The 22536-nt window shown below is 35.5% G+C and overlaps 2 protein-coding genes and 1 pseudogene across 6 annotated transcripts in view; 1 reads left to right on the top strand and 2 right to left on the bottom strand.

The window, feature by feature from the left end:
* Positions 1-13319, bottom strand: part of BRIP1 (BRCA1 interacting DNA helicase 1) — a 204673-nt gene extending 191354 nt beyond the window's left edge. For 2 of the 5 annotated variants that reach the window (XR_011071764.1, XM_068529682.1), the window contains exons 1-4: positions 9549-9633; positions 7844-7966; positions 6056-6167; positions 4257-4430 (exon numbers count right to left, since the gene is read on the bottom strand). Coding sequence is in view for 4 of the 5 variants with exons in the window: in XM_068529682.1 (XP_068385783.1) it covers positions 4257-4430; positions 6056-6167; positions 7844-7936 (379 nt within the window). In the remaining variant the exon portion in view is untranslated. Of the gene's footprint in view, positions 1-4256; positions 4431-6055; positions 6168-7843; positions 7967-9160; positions 9373-9548; positions 9634-11427; positions 11537-13229 lie in introns of those variants that run through there. The other 3 variants (XM_068529684.1, XM_068529685.1, XM_068529683.1) reach the window with 3 other exon arrangements.
* LOC137754953 (cytochrome c oxidase subunit 7C, mitochondrial pseudogene) lies at positions 6684-7072 on the top strand (annotated as a pseudogene).
* A 63-nt stretch (positions 13320-13382) lies between the features above and the next one.
* INTS2 (integrator complex subunit 2) overlaps positions 13383-22536 on the bottom strand; it is a 56920-nt gene continuing 47766 nt past the window's right edge. Inside the window, exons 19-25 of the mRNA XM_068529681.1 lie at positions 21599-21724; positions 17925-18123; positions 15575-15826; positions 15113-15220; positions 14874-14979; positions 13716-13892; positions 13383-13612 (exon numbers count right to left, since the gene is read on the bottom strand). Coding sequence (XP_068385782.1) covers positions 13443-13612; positions 13716-13892; positions 14874-14979; positions 15113-15220; positions 15575-15826; positions 17925-18123; positions 21599-21724 — 1138 coding nt within the window. The 3' untranslated portion in view covers positions 13383-13442. The remainder of the gene's footprint in view (positions 13613-13715; positions 13893-14873; positions 14980-15112; positions 15221-15574; positions 15827-17924; positions 18124-21598; positions 21725-22536) is intronic.

Here is a 22536-nt window from a genome sequence, read left to right as displayed (position 1 = left end):
GATGGGAGAGAGGCTCAAGGGGGAGGGGATGTGGGGACATGTGTATGCATATGGCTGATTCGCTTTGTTGTGCAACAGAAACTAACATGGTATTGTGAAGCAATTATCCTCCAATAAAGATTAAAAAAAAAAAAAAAAAAAAAAAAAAAGATGATCAACCTCATTAGTTAGCAGAGAGATAACAATTAAAATTCACAAGAACAACACACAGGCACCATAATGACTAAAACTTAAAAAGACTTGAATATCAAGTGCTAACAAGAATGCTGGGGGCTTCCCTGGTGGCGCAGTGGTTAAGAATCTGCCTGCCAATGCAGGGGACATGGGTTCAAGCCCTGGTCCGGGAAGATCCCACATGCCGCGGAGCAACTAAGCCCGTGCGCCACAACTACTGAGCCTGCGCTCTAGAGCTCACATGCCACAACTACTGAAGCCTGCATGCCTACAGCCTGTGCTCCACAACAAGAGAAGCCACCACAACGAGAAGCCCGCGCACTGCAACAAAGAGTAGCCCCCACTCGCCACAACTAGAGAAAGCCCGCGAGCAGCAACAAAGACCCAACACAGGCAAAAATAAAAAATAAATTAAATAAATTAATTAAAAAAAAAAAAAGAATGCTGAACAATGTAACTTCCATATACTACTAGACGTAGAGTGGGGGGGGGGTGATGAATAAATTGGTTCAACCATTTTGGAAAACGTTGGCAGTATCTACTATAGTTCAACATATGCATACACTATGACCAGCAATTCCATTCCTAGATCTATATCTAATAGAAAGTGTTTACCTATCTGTACCAGAGTGAACAAGAATGTTCATAATAGCTTTAATAACCAAAATTAGAAACCACCCAAATGTCTAACAATTGTAGAATGAAATAATAAATTATGGTATATAATTTATTATATACCATAAAATACAGCAATAAGAACTACTGCTATATACAACACAAATGAATCTGAGAAATATGTTAAGCAAAAGCTGACAGACACAAGAGTACAGATATAATTCCATTTCTATAAAGAAGCAAAACTCATCAATGGTGACAGAGGGAAGATAGCTACCACCTGTGGAGAGAATAGTGACAGGAAAAGAACATGAGAAGTGCCACTGGGGTGTCGGCTATGTCCTATTTTTCATCTAGTGGTAGTTACACGAGTGTGTTTACTTCGTGAAAATTCATCAAGCTATACACATAGAATTTTTGCATTTTTCTGTATTTAGGTTATGTTTTTAAAGAATTTACTTAAAAATGTAAAGAGAGCATCAGAATACAACCCAGATTTACCCCATCTGATCCTTGAAGAGACTACTCTAAACAACTCTAACTCACAATTATATTAAAATTCAAGTTTATTGAAAACTGATTTTTTACAAAGGCACAAAGGCAATGCAGCAGACAAAGGGTAGCCTTTTCAATAAATGTTGCTGAACAATTAGATATTCATACGCAAAATAAACGAACCTGGATCCACATCTCACACCGTATACAAAAATTAACTCAGACTTAAAAGTAAAACCTAAAACTATACTTGATTAAAAAAAGAAACTTGTACTCAAAAATATAAAAAGAAATCCCAAACTTAACAATAAGAAAAAAACAATAATCAGGCAAAAGATTTCAACAGACATTTCATCAAAGAAGATATACAAATGGCTAATAAGCACATGAAAAGATGCTCAGGGCTTCCCTCGTGGCGCAGTGGTTAAGAATCCGCCTGCCAATGCAGGGGACACGGGTTCAAGCCCTGGTCCGGGAAGATCCCACATGCCGCGGAGCAACTAAGCCCGTGTGCCACAACTACTGAGACTGCGCTCTAGAGTCCACGAGCCACAACTACTGAGCCCGCGTGCCACAACTACTGAAGCTCGTGTGCCTAGAGCCCGTGCTCCACAACGAGAGAAGCCACCGCAATGAGAAGCCTGCGCACCGCAACGAAGAGTAGCCCCCTCTCGCCACAACTAGAGAAAGCCCGCGCGCAGCAACAGAGACCCAATACAGCCAAAAACATATAAATAAAATAAATAAATAAATTTAAAAAAAAAAGAAAAGAAAAGATGCTCAACATCACAAGTCATTAGGGAAATGCAAAATAAAACCACAGTAAGATACCACTATAAGCTTATTAGAATGGCTAAAAAGATTTACCGTACCAAGTGCTGGCAAGGATGCAGAGAAATGGGAACTCTCATACACTGCTGGTGGAAATGTAAAATGGCATAACTACTTTGGGAAACAGTTTTGAAGTTTCTTAAAGTTACACATAAGTGATCCAGTCATTACACTCCTAGGTATTTACCCAGAAAAGTGAAAGCACATGTCCATAACGACGACTTATACACAAATGTTCATAGCAGCTTTATTTGTAACCGGAAACTAGAAACAACTCAAATACACATCAACAGGTGACTGCATAAACAATTGGCAGTATATCCATACAACAGAATATTACTCAGCAATAAAAAAGAACCAACTGTTGATACATGCAACAACATGGATAAATTTTAAAAGAATTATGTTAAGTGAAAGAAGCTAGGCAAGTGTACAAACTGTATTATTTCATTCATATAAACTCTAGAAAATGCAAACTAATCTACAGTGACAGAAAACACTCAGTGGTTGTTTGGGGAGGATAAATTATAAAATGGTGGAAAGGAGGGATAATAAAGAGGCATGAGAAAACTTTTGAAGCTGATGGATATATTCACTATCTTGATGTTAGTGAAAGTTTCAGGGAAATACTCTTATGTCGAACCTTATCAAAATGTACCATTTAAATATATAGAGTCTGTTATGTCAAGAATATTTCAATAAAGCTGTCTTTAAAAAAAAATACAGGTTGTACATAAACATTATAAGCCAAGAGTTCTTATATTAATAATTAGCTTAAAATCAATTCCATTCATTCATACAACAAATATTTATCTAGCTCCTACTATATGCCAGGCACTGCTAGATATGCAATGGTGAGCAAACTGACACAGTTCCTGACCTCATGGAGTATACAGTCTGCTAGGGGAAGCAGAGATTAATAAAAGATGCACACAGACACGTGGATAATACGAATTGTAACAAGTGCTATGAAGGAGAGGTACACAGTGAGATGACAGAATATAATAGGGAAACCAAATGTAGTGTGATGGAAAGATCAGTATGGCTGCCTTAAAGAAGTGATATCTAAGCTGAGAGCTAAAGGAAGAGCAGGACAACAAGTTGAAGATGGAATTTTCCTCAGAAGAGACACTAACACAAGCAAAGGCTCTGAAGGCAGCAGAAAGCATGACCCTTTTAAAGAATGGGAAGAAAGCCAAAAATGTTAAGGCTCAAAACCATGTAGACAACACTATTGGTCACCTCTCCGGCATCTATTCCACTTTCTCGTCTTCATTCCTAAAAGAATCACACTTCGGTTCAAGCAGCTACCATCCTCCACACAGTCATGTGCTTTAGAGGAAGACAACTCCATCCTTGATTTTAGGAAGTGGATACTGTTTAGACTTAAGCCAGGCATGGCAACCTCTTTTCTCCCTGCCAGTGATTAGTTAAGGAATGGCATGAGTGAAAGCAGGAAAGGAGTTATTACACGGTCTAAAGAACAAATGGTAGTTTGTACTAGGGAAGTTATCAGTGGAGGTGGAGATTTGCATGGAGGAATAAGGAAGAGCGAAGTGTACAGGATGTCTCCTAGGTTTCTGGCTTAAGCAAGTAATGGTCAATCTTTTCCATACAGTCAAAGCAAAAGAAATATTCTTTAAATTAATAATTTTATGTTATTGATAATATATTTCTCTTAAATAAATCTAGTAAGAACAGCTAAGGATCATATTTGAAACATACCTGATTCTCATATAGGATACTGGTCTCAGAAGTCCAGGCAAACTTATCAAGAATGAATGAGGCTAATTAGATTTTGCCTTACAATACAAATCAAAATGTTTTATAAAATTCTGACATATAATTAACAATACTGCCTACAAATAACATCAATTTCTGAATATCAGTTATTTTGCCTTGCCTTCTTCAAAAATGATTTAAGCTAGCAAGATGTCTGAATCAGTTAAAAGTGAGGCCAAGAATAAAATATTCCAAGGATTTCTGACCACTCTATGCATTATTCAAAATAATTCCAGAGAAATTAGGTGGAAATACATAACCAATTATGCTAACAAAATTTATCTACATTAGGTCTCATAACAGCAATAATTAAGACCCCTATTACAGATACCAAAAGACCCAGACAAAATATAAACTACCTTGACAAGTTGACAAAGTGCCATTTCTTTCAGAAGGTGGTGTACTTGGACTGTTGAAATGATATGAAGTTCCCTGGTTCACGTCATTGTTTGTAAAATTCTTTGAATGGCATGTACAACAACACGACAATGGTACTTCAGCTTTTTTACTTAAGCCTTCATCCACTGGCTTCCCTAAAAATGAAATAACCTCTATTTATAATATTTCTAATTAAAAAAACATTAATCTTCCTCTTCAGCTAGGGTGTGCAACCACCTTATTTTTTGCCCAGGATTGGGAGGTTTCCCAGGATTCAGAATCTCAGTTCTAAAACCAGGAAAGTACCTGGCAAATCTGGACAAGTTGGTCACCCATCCTGCAGCATTAAATTAGGACAGGTGAGAAACACTTATGCCAGAAACATTTATAGAGAAGTTATCAACAATTTACATGATTTACAAAAATCTAATAACAGTCAAAGATTAATAATGTAACAGAGGCACAACCACTTGAGTATTCATTTATATTGAAATATATTAAAATACCAAGTATACCTAAAGTATATTCTTAATTACTGCTATTTCCCTAAATGAAAAATTTGAAAGTTCAATATAAAATAATAATGTAAACACATAAGGGTTAAATCATTCCCACATTATACTTCTATTTCAAAAAACATGTTTCATGATATCATTTCTGATACATGTATCAAAATACATTTTAAAGTCAATATTCAAATTAAATAAAACAGGTAATTTTCAATACTTAAATATAATACAAAATTGTAACAGTTCTATGTGTGCCTACATTGTATAAATATACAATTCATAGATATATAAAAGCTAAATAATTTATTTTATTTTCTATAAACAGTACTGACATTATTTTCCCATCTGCACTACATAAATACTACTAATTTTATTTTCCAGAGTCTCCCATTAAAAATTTATTAACAGATAATCTCATTTTCCCCAAAGATAAACATCAGTAAGAAACAAAATGGACAACCAAAAGCTTATAAAATATTTACTCTTTATTTTTAATAGTCTTACCAGTAGCACAACTATTTCTTTTCAAAAAACATATATATGTGTGTACATATATATACACACATACATACATAAACATATACACCCATGGTTAACTTTAAAATCTCCTAATACTTTAGGACAGAGCCATCTAATTATGTAACTAAAATGTGACCAATATTGTATTTCAGATTCATTATGAATATTAGACAGTCTTTCACAAAAGTAACTAGACATTTGTTAGCAAATAAAGCTATGGGAAATAATATGAATTCATAAAAACAATATTACAATAAACTTCTGCTTATCTGGCATCCAAACAAGTAGAAAGATCAACTAGAATTTTTCTTTTTTATGTATTCCATTTTCTAATGTTGTGAGATAAGCAACTATATTAAAGGATTTACTCAAAAAAAGCAATTATTTGTAATGATATGCTATATAATCATGACAGCCCCATCTCTTGCAACTTTTATATACAAATTATCATCTAATTATTTTCATAATCATTATTATGAAAAATAGTAAAAATAAAATCCGAGATTCTTATATACACGCTGAATCATCAAATAAAGGACTATCTTATGTTCAAAATTATTTTAGGATTAACTGAACATATTTTGCTATATTGAAACTCTTTTGGAAGATATATAACTGATTATAAAGAAATATCTTAAAAGAGAATATTTAAATTAGCTAGAACATGGTTGAAGCATTCTGGGTAAAAAGTACTTTATTAGATTTTTTTCAGGTCCCAATAAGCAACCTGAAGACATCAAACAACTACTTACCACTAAGAGATTGTTGCCATGCTAAAGCAGAGCAAAGTAAGGCTAAGCTTTTCCCACTCCCTGTGGGGCTCTCCAACAAACAATGCTGCTTACTATTTAATCCTCTGACAATCTATGGACACAAAAACAATTTTAAAAAATCAATAAACAACTTACTTCATTAAAGTCTCTCTCCATACAACAACAAGTAAAGTTGCATGCACTTCAAGGAACAGAGCAATAGCAGAAAGGAGAACTAGAATTTAGTTAAATGTAGACTTTATTCCTTTATATCTCTCCCTAAAATTATGTTAGATTTAAACCATATCAAGCACAAAAGAAATGAAAAGCAATTTGTGCCTTACTTATGCAAGCACCATCATTTCTGTAAAACTAGATAGAATACACTAATATCTTTGATGAAAACTTAATGGGGGATACTGTTGGTGGGAGTGTTACAACCACTCTGTACAGAAATTAACAATTTCTAGTAAAGTTAACGATACTGAACTCCAGCAATCCAGTCCTATGTAAACACCCAAAACCTTTCCCACAGGAACACAAGGAAACATGTATAAGAAAGTTCATAGCAGCACTGTTTATAATTGCAAAATAACGTAAACAACCTAAATGTCTTATCAAGAGGAAAATGGGCAAATATAAAATTCTGGTATATTCATACAATGGAATACCATACAGCAATGGAAATGCGTTATCAATCAATAGGGCTACATCTTAAAAATGTTAGACAAGAGAACAAGGTCATGAGGAAAGGAGGGCTTGGTGTGCTGCTGCCATTTCTTCTGCCTTCAGTCTCTGCGCCTTCCACAGGCTTCCAACAGCGCTACGTTGGGACAGAGCATCTGGAGGTTCACAACCTCTGTGGGCCATAGGAGCCACTATGAGGAGGGTCCGGGGAAGAATTTACCATTTTCAGTGGAAAACAAGGGGCGATTACTAGTTACAATGACTTTGTACTTCTGATCTGGATTTGTTTCTCCTTTCTTTATAGTAAGACACCAACTGCTCAAAAAATAATCCATGAAACAGATATGAAGGGGAGCATTTTAAGAGGTGCAATCTCTCTGAAAAAAGGATCCAACTCTTGAACTCAACATACTAGGTACGTCTATAAATAAACTTATGGCATAAACCCTTAAAAAATAATAAGAAGAAGAATGTTAATATTAAGTAAAAAAAAAAAAATCAAGTTCTCCAGAAAGATAAGCATAATATCATATCATTGTGCAAAGTTATAAAAATGTAAAGTATACACTATATTGTTTATGGATACATACCTATGCAATAAAAGTATAAAAACATGGCTAGGAAAGAAAAATAACAAATTCAGGATATTAGTTATCTTGTTACTCATAAACAAGGTATAAAGTAAATATGGCAAAATATTAAGATTTAACAAAGCTGGTAAATTGGTTTACTCAAGTTTGTATATTAATTTTCTATATGATTGAAATATCTCAAAAAAATTATGGTGAAAAGTATAGTAGTCTGCGTAAAAGACAGTAAATACTTTCTATTTCAAAGTAATTCAGTAAAGTAAACAGAAGTTCTAAATGAGCTGAGAACATTTTTCAGGATGTTCTCCTTTACCTCCTAATCATAGACATATACAGTTTAGCAGCAATCAGTATTATTTTTCCAAAGGTTAGATGTTCTTCAATGAACCCAGCAAATATTTTCAATCCATTTACTACCTGAGAAAATGTAGTCACAGACTCAATGTATGTTATGAATTATAAGCATCTGTATCTTAATAAAGACTTAAAATAACTGCTGAACAATACTTACAGAATTCATCATAGCAAGCTGTGATGGATAAGCTTTACAAGGAAAGTTAATCTTCACCCCACCAATTGTATACTCAGAACATACTGAAGACATCCTGCTTTACTGGTTACTTCAGATTCCTAACTGCAACAGAAATGAAAGTCAATACTGAAACAAAGCCATTCAAAGAAAAACAGATACCTGAGACTAGGACAGAAGTCTAGAAACAAAAATTGGAATTAATAATGTATAAACAAAACAAATGGAAGTAAAAGGATTTCCTACTCTTATAAATCACAGTGGTTGAGAGCATGTCTTGGAATCTAACAAATCTGGATTTGCATCCTTATTCTGCCAAAGCTGTGGACCAGGAGTTAGGAAGTAGGTTCTACATCAGGTTCTGACAACAACTCAGATATGTTACCCTGATCATGTCTCTTCACTTCTCTAAACTAAGATCCTTATCTGTAATAATCCGTAATTTAAAAATTGTTCTGAGGAAGAAAGCGCCTTGGCACATGGTAGGTGCTCAGTAATTCTTACGTAAAGGTCAGTAGGGTATAATGTAAAGAAGATTGACTTTGAAGTAAGGCAAGCCTAAATTTGAATTCCACTGTGAATCTCACAGAGCCTGTTTCTTCATCTGTGAAATGGAGATATCCACCTGATAGGGTTTTTATGAAAATTAGCCAGGCACTGACTTAAGAATTAAATATGGTAATGTACAGAATGTGCCTCAACTCCAGCATCTGATACAGAGGAAGTGATCTACTTTAATCCCCACCTCTTGTAAACCACCTTTTCTTAACCTAGGATTCATAGATGTAATTGAAAGACTGTGATCTCTTGATACTGCATGCAGAAGTTTCTGCGTATGACTGCATTTGTCTGGAGAGAAAGTCCAAAGATTTCTCATTCCCAGAAATATATCCTAAGGAAATAACTGAAAACTGAGGGAAAATGATATACACCGTTATCAACTGAAAAATTATTTGCAATGGTGAAAAAAAGGTAAATTCGATCTGGGGATGGAGACATGGTTAAAATACCAACTCAACAGATTATGAAGCCAGTAACAACCATCAACAAAGCTTACGTGTTCCCAAAGAAGTTAAGAACCACTAGCCTAAGGTCTTTTCCAGTTCTAACATTTTGTGTTTCTGTGAAGCTCTGAGAATGAAATTTGGTGGAATCTCACCCCTAAATCTAAACCAACAGCTCAAGGCTGGCCTAGTTACTCAGATATAACCTAGAAACCAGTCGACCCCCCCTCCCCAGTTGCGGCTACAGACATCTCAAAATGGGGAAGCTTCCCCACACACTGAATAAAGGACAAACCAAGATCAGGCTCCCGCCGTCGCCCCCTCCTGCCCAGAGGTAACGCGGGGCCCGGGGCTAATAACAGGCCTCTGTTCCAAGGAGGTAAGCTGCAGTCTCCCCGCTCCCAGGTTTTCTTCCTCACATTCCCTCCTCCCTCGGCAAGTTGGAATCCCCGAGGCCCTGATGATCCAGTCAACCGACGGGCCTGCAAAGCGGGTGGACGAAAGGAGAAGGCACTCTCCTGGCCGACTTCGCGCCCTTCCCGCGAGACAGACTTGCCCGCCCTGAGGAAAACCCAAACACCGCCTACTGCACTCCCACTCACGGGAGAAAAGGAAGCTGAAAACTGCGAGCAACCACAGCGGAGCCCTGGCAGAGAAGAAAGGTCCTAGCCTCTCTTCCTCACCTGGCTGCGACTCCCGGGCCCGGTCGCGGGCTTGCGGCCGCTTTACCTTTTCTGCCCTTCAGCTCTCATCAGTCGCTTCCACAACACTCTCGCAGACGAATTCCCGCCGCCCACCCCCCTCGACTCCCAGCACCAATCGCCGGGCGAGCTCAGACAACCAATCACCCGCCAAGACGAGAAACCAAGCAACCAATCCCGGCTCGAGGTCAGGGGGCGCTCTGGCACCCAACGGAAGCCCCCGCAGTAAGAAAGGACCCAAGCTACTTGGCGGCACCGGAAGGCGATTGCCTCGAGAGTGATGGACTTCCACAGAGCCCAGGGATTTAAAGGAAAAGAGCCTTCGCCGTTGGACTTTTTGAAACCGGTGATTTAATCCGTGCCTCAGTTTTCTTGGAAACTCTAAGTCTCACATTTAAGGTCTGTAGACCAACGAAGAGGAGACACCGGTAAGCCGCGCCGAGCTCTCTCAGCATTCCTCGGGGGCACCCGATTCAAACTTCCGAACTTTCCGGAAGCCAGAGTATCAAAAAGACCCAGGAGGGGGGCTTCCCTGGTGGTGCAGTGGTTGAGAGTCTGCCTGCCAACGCAGGGGACACGGGTTCGAGCCCTGCTCTGGGAGGATCCCACATGCCGCGGAGCGACTAGGCCCGTGAGCCACATTTACTGAGCCTGCGCGTCTGGAGCCTGTGCTCCACAACAAGAGAGGCCGCGATAGTGAGAGGCCCACGCACCGCGATGAAGAGTGGCCCCCATTTGCCGCAATAGGAGAAAGCCCTCGCACAGAAACGAAGACCCAACACAGCCGTAAATAAAAAAAAAAATAAAAAAAAAAAATGCTGACAACTACCACAAACACCACACAATCCAGAAAAAAATAAAATATTAAAAAAAAAAAAAAAAAAAGACCCAGGGGGGAATTGCCAGAGTGCTGAGCCAAATTAGGCGAAAAGATTCGATGACAGCTGGCTACAGAATCTCCTGATAGTCAAGGCTTTCTCAGATACCACGTTCAACCAGAGAAACGCTCTCGAGGTCTCCAGTACCTCCTTTAAGGCTTGTCAGCCTTCTGTCCCTCCTAAGACCAATTTATTCTTTGCCAAGTACACTTCAGTTTCCTCAAAGGTAGGGAGTTAACCGTGATGTCGCCAAACTGTTGGGTTTTTTTAAACTCTAGCCTAAACTTGGCTCAAATACTAGTGCCCCCAAAAAGCAAAACCTGAGACAGTTTTTCACATCCTGAGAAACCAGTTTGGGACAGAGATTTGCTGCAGGTCGGAGCAGCAAAAGGCGAGTTGATTTGTTTGCCTCACTTTGTTTTACTGTATCTTCCCAAAATGACAAAACGTACAATCATAAAAATAAATTCTACCCTTTAATTTAGTAATCTCAGGCTCATAAATTTATCCTAAAGAAGTAATCTAAAAGTAAGAAAAAGTAGTAGTACCTCAGTTGATAATAGTGCCCATTCTGTTTGGAAAAAAATCATTAACTTCCCAGTCTAGTAGTAATAGGGAGATGGTTATATCAATTCAGTCATTCTGGAGCCAATAAAATAATTATAAAAACCAAACAACGTGCAAAAAATTTCCATATAAAGTTAAATGAAAAAAAGCAGATGCCAAACTGGGTATTATGGAATTCCATTATGTGAAAATACATATGCATAAGCAAAGATGAAGGGAAAGTACAAAAAAATGAAATACCGGTAAGACAGTGCTATGGAGGATAATTTATAAAAATAAATCCTTAAAAATACCTTCAAATTATTATTCTGCTTTTACAATTTTTTTTAAATATCAAAATCTTTTAAGTGACTGCTCCAGGGTAACTACTCTGATTTTCCTCTCCTGAATTCCTAAGGCTCTCAACTGACTCTCACCTTGTATTGCCTTTTGATGTATGTAGCGTAACAAAAAGGGATACACATAGTTTCTGGAGCCAGACAGTCCTGGATTCCAGTCCCTTGAACTGTTCCTTTCAGGTTAACACTGGTGAAATGAAACACAAAAAACTACAAGTTCATTTGATAAAGAATATGAATGTTTATAAACCAATATTCAAAATAGCTGCACACATCTGTTTTTCACTTGAATAAAAAAAAAAAATCACATTGTGACAAATGTTATAACCTAAACTTAAAATACATGAATATTAACATTTACTAATATATTTACACATTTTATTTACATCATCAACAAACGTGATGAAACACAGCATATGGTATTATTTTAACACAGCAGGTTTTGACGAGTCTTTGAAAATTGATCCACGAATGTGCACTGCATTTAGTTAGAAAACCTTTTCTGAATTCCTAGAGGTTACCTACTCACACAAGATATTCCAAAGCCTCAGTTTAAACAAAAGAAAACAAAACAGGAGCAGTTGTACTTAATTTTAAAAGGCTACAAAACTGCCTTGTTTAAAAATATGAAAATTCTTATAGTTTGTTTTTAAGTGTACGCTTTTATTTTTTGCATCAAAATTATTTAATTGAACTTTAAGCATCTAATAAAAGTTATAAATACTCTCCTCGATGATACTGTGCACTTCATGATTTGAAACAGATACAAATTAATTCTTATATAATACCCTTTATGAGGTAGGGCCAGCAGTAATCCCGTTTTACACAGAAGGAAAATAAGATGTGACTATTTGCTAGTGAAAAGGCTGAAATTAAATTTCTTTTCTTAAAAACCACAGTTTCTTATTAGCCTGCCTTATTTCTTTTATAAGTGAAGAGGTCTGTTTCAAGTGGGGCGGGAAGGGGGGGTTCATTCAGGTATATCTCAGAAAGCAAAGAGAAGTACCTTCTACACTGGATACTTCATTAAGAAAAAAAATGAGGATTATGGGTTATCTGAATGCATCTACCTAATCAATGGACATTCCTAAAAGAGGACTGCAAAATCCTTCCACAACACAGTATTTTCCCCTTTTTAATTTTTCCTGTGGTCCAAACACTACATATTTTTGTACTTCAAAATCTTCTAGAATTATGATGTGACTTATAATCCTGATGACAAACCAAGAACTTTTTAATCCAGTGGGCTTTATTGCTCTAAACTTTAATTAGATACCAACGTATTTCCCCCCTCTGACCATTATAAAAATAAACTTTAAAAAAACTAAATGAGACATCCTTTCAGGTTCTTCTCTGCACAAAGATGTTTCTGTAAACACTTTTAAACCAGTATCTTAAAATTCCAAATTATTCAAGTATCTCTTTAAACATATGGCTTCATATATTAGTAAAAATTGAAGCAAATATGTAAAATCTTAAAATCCTCATCTGTAATTCCATGAAAATCATTCACAAAAAGCTATTTGCCTTTTTTAAAGCCTTCTCAATACTATTTCTTGAGAAATGGAATTCCATCTTGCATTACTCTTACTTGCATTGCAAGTTTTAGACGTTTCTATTTGGGTATCTAAACTCCTAATTTTTCCTGAATTCTCCCTTCCCTTCTTCTCCCTCTCATCATTGCAACAATATACTCTGTTACTAGCTGACAGGTACATACTAGGGCTACCCACAGACTTATTTTTATAAGAAATTAAATTAAAGGCATGGCAGTTTTTCTTCCCTTCAAAAGCTTAATACAAGGCCATATTCACTTTCCAGTAATGAGTTTCTTAAATGTGCTCCCAACAGAAAAAGCTCAGCTGCTACAAAAAACATACCAGCAAAGTAGATCCAAAGAACTGCCAATCAAATACAAGCAAGCATAATTCTCAAGAGAGTTCTAAATTGTATTCATGTTGAATTGAATCGTTCTAGTGATTCCAAGACGTTACTGTTCCCATTCAGTTTAGCTGTTACAAGATGCAAATTCATGTTGGGTATATGCAGCAAAACAGCTTCATTTTTTTGTTTTAAGTTTTTTTTGTTTTTGTTTAAATTCCACTAACACTCATGTTTATTATTTCAATTATTGTGCTTTCAATACAATGACAGAGCTGTACATCAGGATCCATGCTTCCAGTGTCCCTAGGTCCATTTTTGTAAGATGGATCTTTACAGATTCCAGACCATCCACTTGGCTTCTCCTTTATTTGTTGAAGGCCTAAAAACATAAGGAAAAATAAATAAGGCAAGAAATCTGGAAAGGATTTGGGCCTTTCTGTTTGAGATATTAAAACAACTCTTGAAAATAAGTTACTACTTACGCGTAATAATCGGATCGATGTCTCTTGTCTGAGTGGCAACATCAGAGGCACAGACTTGCCCTATTTGGATCAACAAAGACATAATATCCTCATACAGTGGAGGAAATGCTCGACAAAAAGAGACCAAACTTGGCAGAGTTGGCATGAAGAAAGCATATCGCTTAGCCTGTGTTAAAACTGTTAGAAAGAAATAAAACAGAATTTTTCATTTTACAGATACAAATTCAACATACATGACCTATACAATATACTAAGCACCATGCTCTGTGCTGAGGATACTAAGTTTTCTAAGACACGGCCAGCCCCTGCCTTCAGGGAGCTCATAATCTAGTAGTCAGCCATCATCCAACACACAAATGCTTATGTCCAAACACTGTGATAGGTGCACTGCATGCATTGTTTCATTTAATTCTCACAATCTTATGAATGAAAAAAGTATTTCTATGATACCTATTTAATATATGAGGAAACTCTTAAATAAACCTTAGAGAGATTAAGAAGCTTCTTCAACTCCAGTTAGCAGTGGAGTTGGGATAGAACTCAAGCAGTGTAAGATCTTAACCACTGCAAATAATTATACCATGAAGTGAATACGATGGAAAGATAAATGAATACATTATTATGGGAGCACTGAGAAAGAATATGAAATTGACTAAGCCATAACTTTTAATGGTTGAATTATAGTTCATATCTTTTAGTTTATTTTCATACCATTTTACTTAACAACCTGGAAGGTGGTTAAAATGTTAGGGTATGTTTTAGAACTTAAGGAAACAACTTATATATTTATCTTTTATTTACACAGATGATTATATTTTTCTGGAACTCTAAGCATTTGTAATAGATTGTAACTTGTTTTCTATTGACATAATTATATTCAGAAGGTAGACTTGATTTCCATTTGTAAAATGTGGAATGCTTAGTATATTTACTATAAATCTATATAGTCATTCACAAAAATGAAAGATACAATTTGCCTACCTACTCATCTCCTCTATACTATACATCACATTTGTCATAGGAAAATTTTCAAAAAGAATAATTCAAAAGATGGCATAACTATTAGTGACACAGAAAACACGGTGTCACTAAATTCAGAAAAAATATGTACTACTTTATGTTAGAAATTTTTGTTATTGATGTCGGTTGGCTACACACCTGTTAGCAGAGTTCCCATGACATTGACAGCTAAGCGAGCCACACTGAGTGACTTTGGTAATGCATACTGGATACACAAGTGAGAAAGCAACTGGATAGCAAATATCTGTAACACAAAATCCAAATATTACATGTTTCTGAAGAAGGTCTTTAAGTATGAAAAATTGTAAAATGTTTTATATAACTAGCAAGATTAGAGGGAGATCAAAATTCTCCTTAAGTTCCAAAATGCTCATTACCTGTTTTTCAAGTTCTGGCTGTGCAATCAGCTCAGGTATGAAATCCAGACAGATGTGCATAGATGGAATACCTGCGACCGTCAGAGGCAAAAGTTCACATGGATAACCCTATCTCAACAAAAAAGGGGGGAAAAGTTAGAAATAAAACAGCTGCAAGTCAAATACAGATAAAAATATAAAGGAAGGTTTCACTTCCTTTATGTAACAGTTGCTCAGAAGGCTACAATGCCCTACATGTTTCCTGGCATTTTACCTCTCTGATGCACTAAAATACAAATAAATTATATGAACACTTTATTAGGCTGAAATCAAATTTTTAAAATCTGGATCTTTCTCCAGATTGCAAAGGACCATGATCATTTGCGTGACCTCCAGTTTCTAAATGATTCCTATTAATTTAGTACTTCAAAACTACCCCCAAAATAAAGTTCAACCATAAAGAATCATTCTTTGAAACCAGACCTGAAAGTGAACGAGCTTAGCAATGTTGGGATCCGCAATGTACATTTGGTGCAACAGGCAACAGATAAGGCACTGAACTTCTCGAAGGTTACAGAGCAAATTGTCTTCTCCTTCCTCCATTCCCTTAGTTGGAGTGCTGGCAGTAATAACGCTTTGAACATTCCTTAGCAAGCTGTCTGGATTGACACCCTTTGCCTTCTCATCTTCAGTAGGTAAGCAAATCTCCAAGAGAATCTGGACAGCGGCACTATCCTACAAGCAAATAAAACACAGTGAATTTAAGAAGTTTCTGAGAAGTCTGTTTGAAAACCAAATCTGATTTTGTTTTCACATGAACACATGTGATAAAAATAACAGTTCCTTTAAAAAAACAAAAAGCAAAGAGGTACTTCTAAGAGAAAAAGTGAACAATCTATAGGCCAGTGGTTCTCATCTTTTTCAGGGCCATGAACCCTTTTAAGAATCTGAAGAAAACTGTATACCCTCTCAGCATAAAAATTAACATATGTAAACAAAGCAACATATGGCATAATTTCAGAGTGGTCACACATCTCTAAGGCAGACACATGAACTCGAGTTTAAGAGCATCTACTACAAGAGTATTCTAATTCAGTGTCATCCAAAACAGGCCCTAGGGCAAAAAATGACTTCTAGGAAGGAATCTCCTTTCCTTCCTCTTAAATTCCTACTTCTCCCAGGACCCTATCTTGTATTCCCCTCTTTTTCTCACCTCTGAAGATGGTGGTTAATAATTAATGCCTAAAAGTCACTCCCCAAAGCTCGTTTTCCTTTTAATTTGAAGATAGGCTCTGGAAAGATTCTGCCTTACCATCCATTCCACCTGTACAACTCATTATTGCTCAGTCTACAAGCTTGAGTGCCATTTCATAGAAAAGTAGTTTCTTGAGGGGTGATCTACTTAATGCCCCTGCCTATAAAGGAGAGCTATAATCACTCGCATCTAGCAGGAAGAAGGAAAAAGAAAATGAATACATAACATGCATCTCTGAAAGACTGCCACTGCCTGGGATAGAAGAAAACAATTACTCCATCTACCTGTTTAATAACTTGATTATAAACTAAGGTTAACCTTACATTATAATCATTTATAAAGTAAACTTTAGTTTATAATCATTCTTGACGGGTTTTGGGTTGTTACTGTTTTATGTTTTGTTTTTGTTTTTTTTTTTAATAGACTCTGGAGCCAACCTCCCCGAGCCTGAATCCCAGCTTCCCCACTTACTAAATGTATAACCTTGAGCAAGTCACTTAACCTCTCTGGATCTCATTTTCCTAATCTGTAAAAATGGAGATAATACTCCATACCTCATAGGCTGGTTGTAAAGAGTAAATGAGTTAAGATACATAAAAAACTCAGAATAGCACCCACCATATAATAAGCATTCTATAAATGGTAGCTATTACCATCCTCAATCCCTTATCTGAAACTCTGAGGGTCAGATTTATTTTAGAACTCAGATTTTTTTTTTTTCTGTAATATGATATAACACCTCCAGCAGAGACTAAGGCAGTACATTGTAATCAAATGTATTAAGATTTCTGCAACAAAACATACCAACATTCACATCAAGTGGGATAAAGGCCATAAATAGCTTCACATCAATTCAGGTCAAGTTTTGACACAAACGAGGTCACATCAGGTCAGGTTTTTCTGCCAACTGAATTACCAAAAAAAATGCCTCAGTTTTCATAGCTTTTTGGATTTCTGTATTACAGATAAGGGATTGTGGACCTATATTATTACTCTAATTCCCCTTATTGCCAACGAAAAGATTTCAGAAAATATATTTCAAACTAAGAAAACATTTCTACTTTGAAGACCTCAAATTGCTTAACATTCAATCATCTCGCATGTCCTGCACTAGTCAAAAATTACTACCTAAGGCTGCAGTAAATTCTATATTGTTATAAAACTTTTCTAAATATAAACTTTAACTACTAGTGTTGTTACAGTATTTATCACTGCCTGACATTTTATTTTATATATATATATATATATATATATATATATATATACACACTTCTTTTCTTGTCTGTCTCCACCATTAGATTTTTTTCCACCATTTGATTTTAAGAAACAAAAGTCTTATATTTTGTTAAAATATAAATCTCACTAAAATAGCTATTAAATAAAGCCATGAAGATTATTCCTGATTTTAATAATACAGTCCATCTGATATTCAGAAGCAAAGGTAACACCACTATAATATACCTTCTGTAATAAAAGGAATGTATAATATGTCACCATTGTATATAGAAGGCCATCTATTTAACTGATTATATTAACAGGGAAGCGCTTGGCCTTTTTGACTAAATTTTACTTTATTACCTGAGCAGCCAGTAATGCATTTTTCAATTCCTCTCTGGTAACTTCTGGGCCATCAGTCTGTCCAACTAAACCTATTGTATTATTCTGAGAAAGCCTATCTTGCTCTGCTGTTTCCTTCAGATGAGCACTAAGGTAGGCTTTGGATGCCAGAAGATATCCATTCAACATATGTAGAGTAACATCCATCAGTGGGGGGCATCTAAACACAGAAAGAAGAAAAGAAAAATACATGAGAAAAAATATAAATTTATAAATTAGTCAGAACATGGTCAATCAATTTGAATAATTAGAAAAACCTGAACAGTACCTGAAAACATTGAAAGAGTAGAAAAGTAACACTTTTCCCACCAAAATATTCATTCTCAAAAATGAAAGCTTAATATATATATAATTCTCTGTATTTCAAGACTGTATGAATAGTATTATTTATTTCATCTTATCAACTAAAATCAAATATAATACATACCCTAGAAAAAAGGCATTCCTTTTTACAAAAAAATGGCACTACCATTAAATCTCTTAGATATGAGCCTGCAAGGCAGCTGTCCTCAAAGACAAATAGTCTAGGGACTTCCCTGGTGGTCCAGTGGTTAAGACTCCACTCTCCCAATGCAGGGGGCATGGGTTTCGATCCCTGGTCAGGGAACTAAGATCCTGCATGCCCCACAGCACAGTCAAAACAAAACAAAACAAAAAATGAATACAGTTATTCATTCCTCAATAATTGTTATAAATTAAATTTAAATGATAATAGATATAAGAATTAAATGTAAAAAAGGAAACCAAAAAAGATAAATCAGTAACCACTAAAATATTAAAAGCCAAGCCCTTAGAAAAACCGGACAATGCCACTTCCCAGCCTATCACAGACTGAGTATGTGCGCATAAACAGGCAGTACAGCTTTGGTTTTAACTGTGAAACACTGGAAATGTCAATACTTTTTCTGAAATGTTCAAATTTTCTATAGTAAACATGCATGTATTAATAGTGGAAAAAAAAACATGTCAATGGTTAAATAAACCATGGCAATATTCCCAAAACTGAAGATAAGAATCACCTGGAGTATTTATTTAAAAAAAAAAAAAAATCCTAAACTCCACCAGACATTCTGAATCAGAGTTTGTAGAGGCCTGTATATATGGAATACCATGTAGCAGTTAAAACAATGAGATGGAACTATGCATACTAATATGGAAAACATGTTGAGAATGGTAAGTTTTTCAAAAAAAAAAACAAAATAGAGCCTACCAAAAACCACTTAATGATTTTTTAACACCACCCAAAACAAAAAAGTAAATATTTGTTTATAAATTTGTAAATACACAGAAAGTGAAGCTACATATGACAATAAAGTTTCCTCTGGAGATGGAACTGGGATTGGTCAATAGTTCAAAGAGAAACTTTGCTTTAAAAATGGCAGCAGGGTAGATATGAGAGAACAAGACTTTTCACTGTACACCTTTTCCTTGTTAATCTTCTTGTTTGTGCACTTATTAATGTATATAATGAAAACTTTCATGCACACATAAAAAAGGGAATATTATAATGAACCTCTAAGAACTCATCACCCAGCAGCAACAGTTATCGACACATCGCTAGTCTTATTTCACCCATACCCCACCATCCACTTTCCCACCATCACCACTGGTTAGTTCAAAGCAAATCCAAAATGTCATATCTTTTCATATTGTTTGACATTTTTAAAAACCACCTAAATGATCACTTAGAAAAAATCAAATTTTAAAAAATGAACAAAATTAAAGGCAAAACAATAGAACAATAAAAGAAAAAACTGCACTCTATATACAAAGAGCTGATATCCTTTATACATAAAGAGCTCTTTAAATCAAAAAAGGTAAACATTCTAATACAAAACTAGGCTAAATGTAAAGAAGAAATACCAATAGCCAATAAGTATATTAAAATATTCAATCTAAGAAAAATATAAATTAAAATGGGAATCGATTTTTCACTTATCAAATTGGAAAAATTATATACAACAGTGTAGGAAAGTGTACAACATCAAACATCACTATAGGAATGTAAACAGGTTCAGCCATTCTGAGTGGCAGAATGAAAACATGAATCAAAAGACTTAAAAATGAGCATGTTCCTTTTACCTCAATAATTCCATTTTTAAGAATCATTTCTAAGGAAATACTCAGTACACAATAGTTACCACAGCACTATCAATAATAACAAAAAATGGAAATAAACAAAATATCCAACAATAGGGAACTGAATTAAGCATAGCATATCTATGTGGACTACTATGTAGCCAATTAACATAAGAATATCTATTAACACGAGAAAAGGTTCACAAGTTGTTAAGTGAAAGATCTAGGCTACAAAAACATTTCATACATTATGATACCATAATTTAACAGCCTCCCGAACAACTGCGGGTGATTTAGGTGAAAGGTTACCTACTTAAGTGGATTTTTAACACTGATAAATTGTTTTAGAAATCGCTCTTCTCTAGAAGTGTTATTTACTGTTGTTTTCTTTTTATTAAATAGATACTTAATGTCATTTATACTGTTTATTCTTCTGATTCCTCTTCCCTCTGAGACCTTGATCTCACCAAACCATATTTGGCTGATTCTGCAGATTTTGCCACTTCAAGAATTTCATCCCCAGGGTTAAAGACAGATGAGTATATTACTGTATCCTAGTTACTCTTCTTTACTCCAGTTTCTTTCCCCTCTGAACTATCTTGTGTGAACTGTCTCTTCGTAAGTTACCACCTAAATGACCTCTTCAGCCTAACATTCAAGGCCCTCCATAGCCTGACCTTAACCTAACATTCCAACTCTAAAGTGTGTTCTCAAAAACTAAGCCTTCCACTCAAGCCTTTTTCACTCTTGCTTTTACACTTTTGCTCACACTATTCTTTTCCTCACAATACCTTCCTTGACCTCTTACGCCCCATCGTTACAGTATCTGTTCATCTAAACCCTATTTCTATACTTCAAAATACTACTCAAGTCTCACTTCCTCCTGAAACTTTTAACACCATTCATTTACTGTACCATTCATCTGCACATGACCATATTATCTAACTTTTCAGGTATTTATCTTATTTCCCGATACAAGTGATAATCACTTTAAAGGCAGACCCCTCAACTTGTATATCTTTGTTACTATTTAGCTTAGCAACCAGAAATTCAAATATTAATGATGTGAATTAATTAATCCCACCTCTTGAGGTGAAGCTACTTCAAAGCAACTGATTAAGTTAAGCAATTGGCAAGGAAGTATAGACAAATGTGGAATCAATAAAGCTAACATCACAATTAAGGATTCCAAAAGGATCACAATTTTAATGCATGTAATGATTCATAATAAACCAGTTTTTTAAAAGCTTTTTTCAACAATGCTACGAGAAATAGTATCATTTTTCACTATCTTGACTCTGAGAGAAAGAATAGCCCACTATTGAGGGCTGCCAAAACCAAAGATGGCATTTTGTTAAGGCTAGGTTTATTAACCACATATTAAACTGAAGTTCATGAATATAGACAACCAAAAAAAACCCAAAAACCTCACAGGTCATACTGCCAAGTTACCTGCAAGAACACGAAGATATAAGTTTAAACTGAATTTAAACTCAATTTCCTTTGACTCTCCAAAGCATAACTCTATAGTAAAAACGAACTCAAATGACACATACCTGTACACCCTCTGGTCACATCTTAGCACAATGAGAGGATCTATCATCAGATCATTCTGAGTATACTTCTGCTGTCGTACAAACTTTATTGACGGTTGAAGTGCATTAACTGTCATTACCCACAGCCTGATGAGAAAATAATCATATGTTCAAAAATAGCTATACCATAATTGAAACCTGTAGCCACCATCCAGTTCCTTTTATCTTAGAACGATATAGTCAGGAAAAAAATTAGAGAACAGGTGTAAATGAACTTGGAAAAATTAAAACTACAGAAATCTAACCTATTATTATGTTTCTAAAACAAATGAAGATAAAACAATAAAAGTAGTTTCAAAAATCTTCACAGTTGTAAGGGAATAATCATGGCATATAAAATCAGAATCTGAATTAAAACCTCAGTTATACCATACTGGCTATATGACTCTGTGTAAGTCATGGAGCCTCTCTGAACTGTTTCCTCCTCTGTAAAATATGAATATAATACCTGTAAATGAAATGATATCCACCAAAGCACTTTGAAACTGTAACTGGCCCCATAAATTACTGTTCTACATTTATCATCATAGAATCTAAATACGAGATGCCACTTTGAGATTAAACATCAATAGACTATAAAAGTGGTTACTAACCTGACTACACATCAGAATTACTGAAGAATATGCCAGTATGTAGGGTGTCTGACCTCTTACAGCGAAGCCCAGGAGTCCACCAGCTCCACCTCACACACACAGCTTGCCCACTCTTCAATGAGTGGAGAGCCAACAATCATCAGACATTTAAAGAAAGTTTCTACTTTGAAAAAGATTAAAATATACAAACAGAAAGAAAGGAATGCCAAAGAAACAGAGAATATAGAGATGAGAAGAAAAAAACATTCTTAAACCTATAATTAATTTCCTTAAAGGACAGAATATTTCGTATATGAAACAAGAATA

This window comes from Eschrichtius robustus, chromosome 20, assembly GCF_028021215.1.
Source record: "Eschrichtius robustus isolate mEscRob2 chromosome 20, mEscRob2.pri, whole genome shotgun sequence".
NCBI lineage: Eukaryota > Metazoa > Chordata > Mammalia > Artiodactyla > Eschrichtiidae > Eschrichtius > Eschrichtius robustus.
The sequence above is the reverse complement of the archived record's forward strand: the minus strand, read 5'-3'. Positions and strand labels throughout refer to the sequence as shown.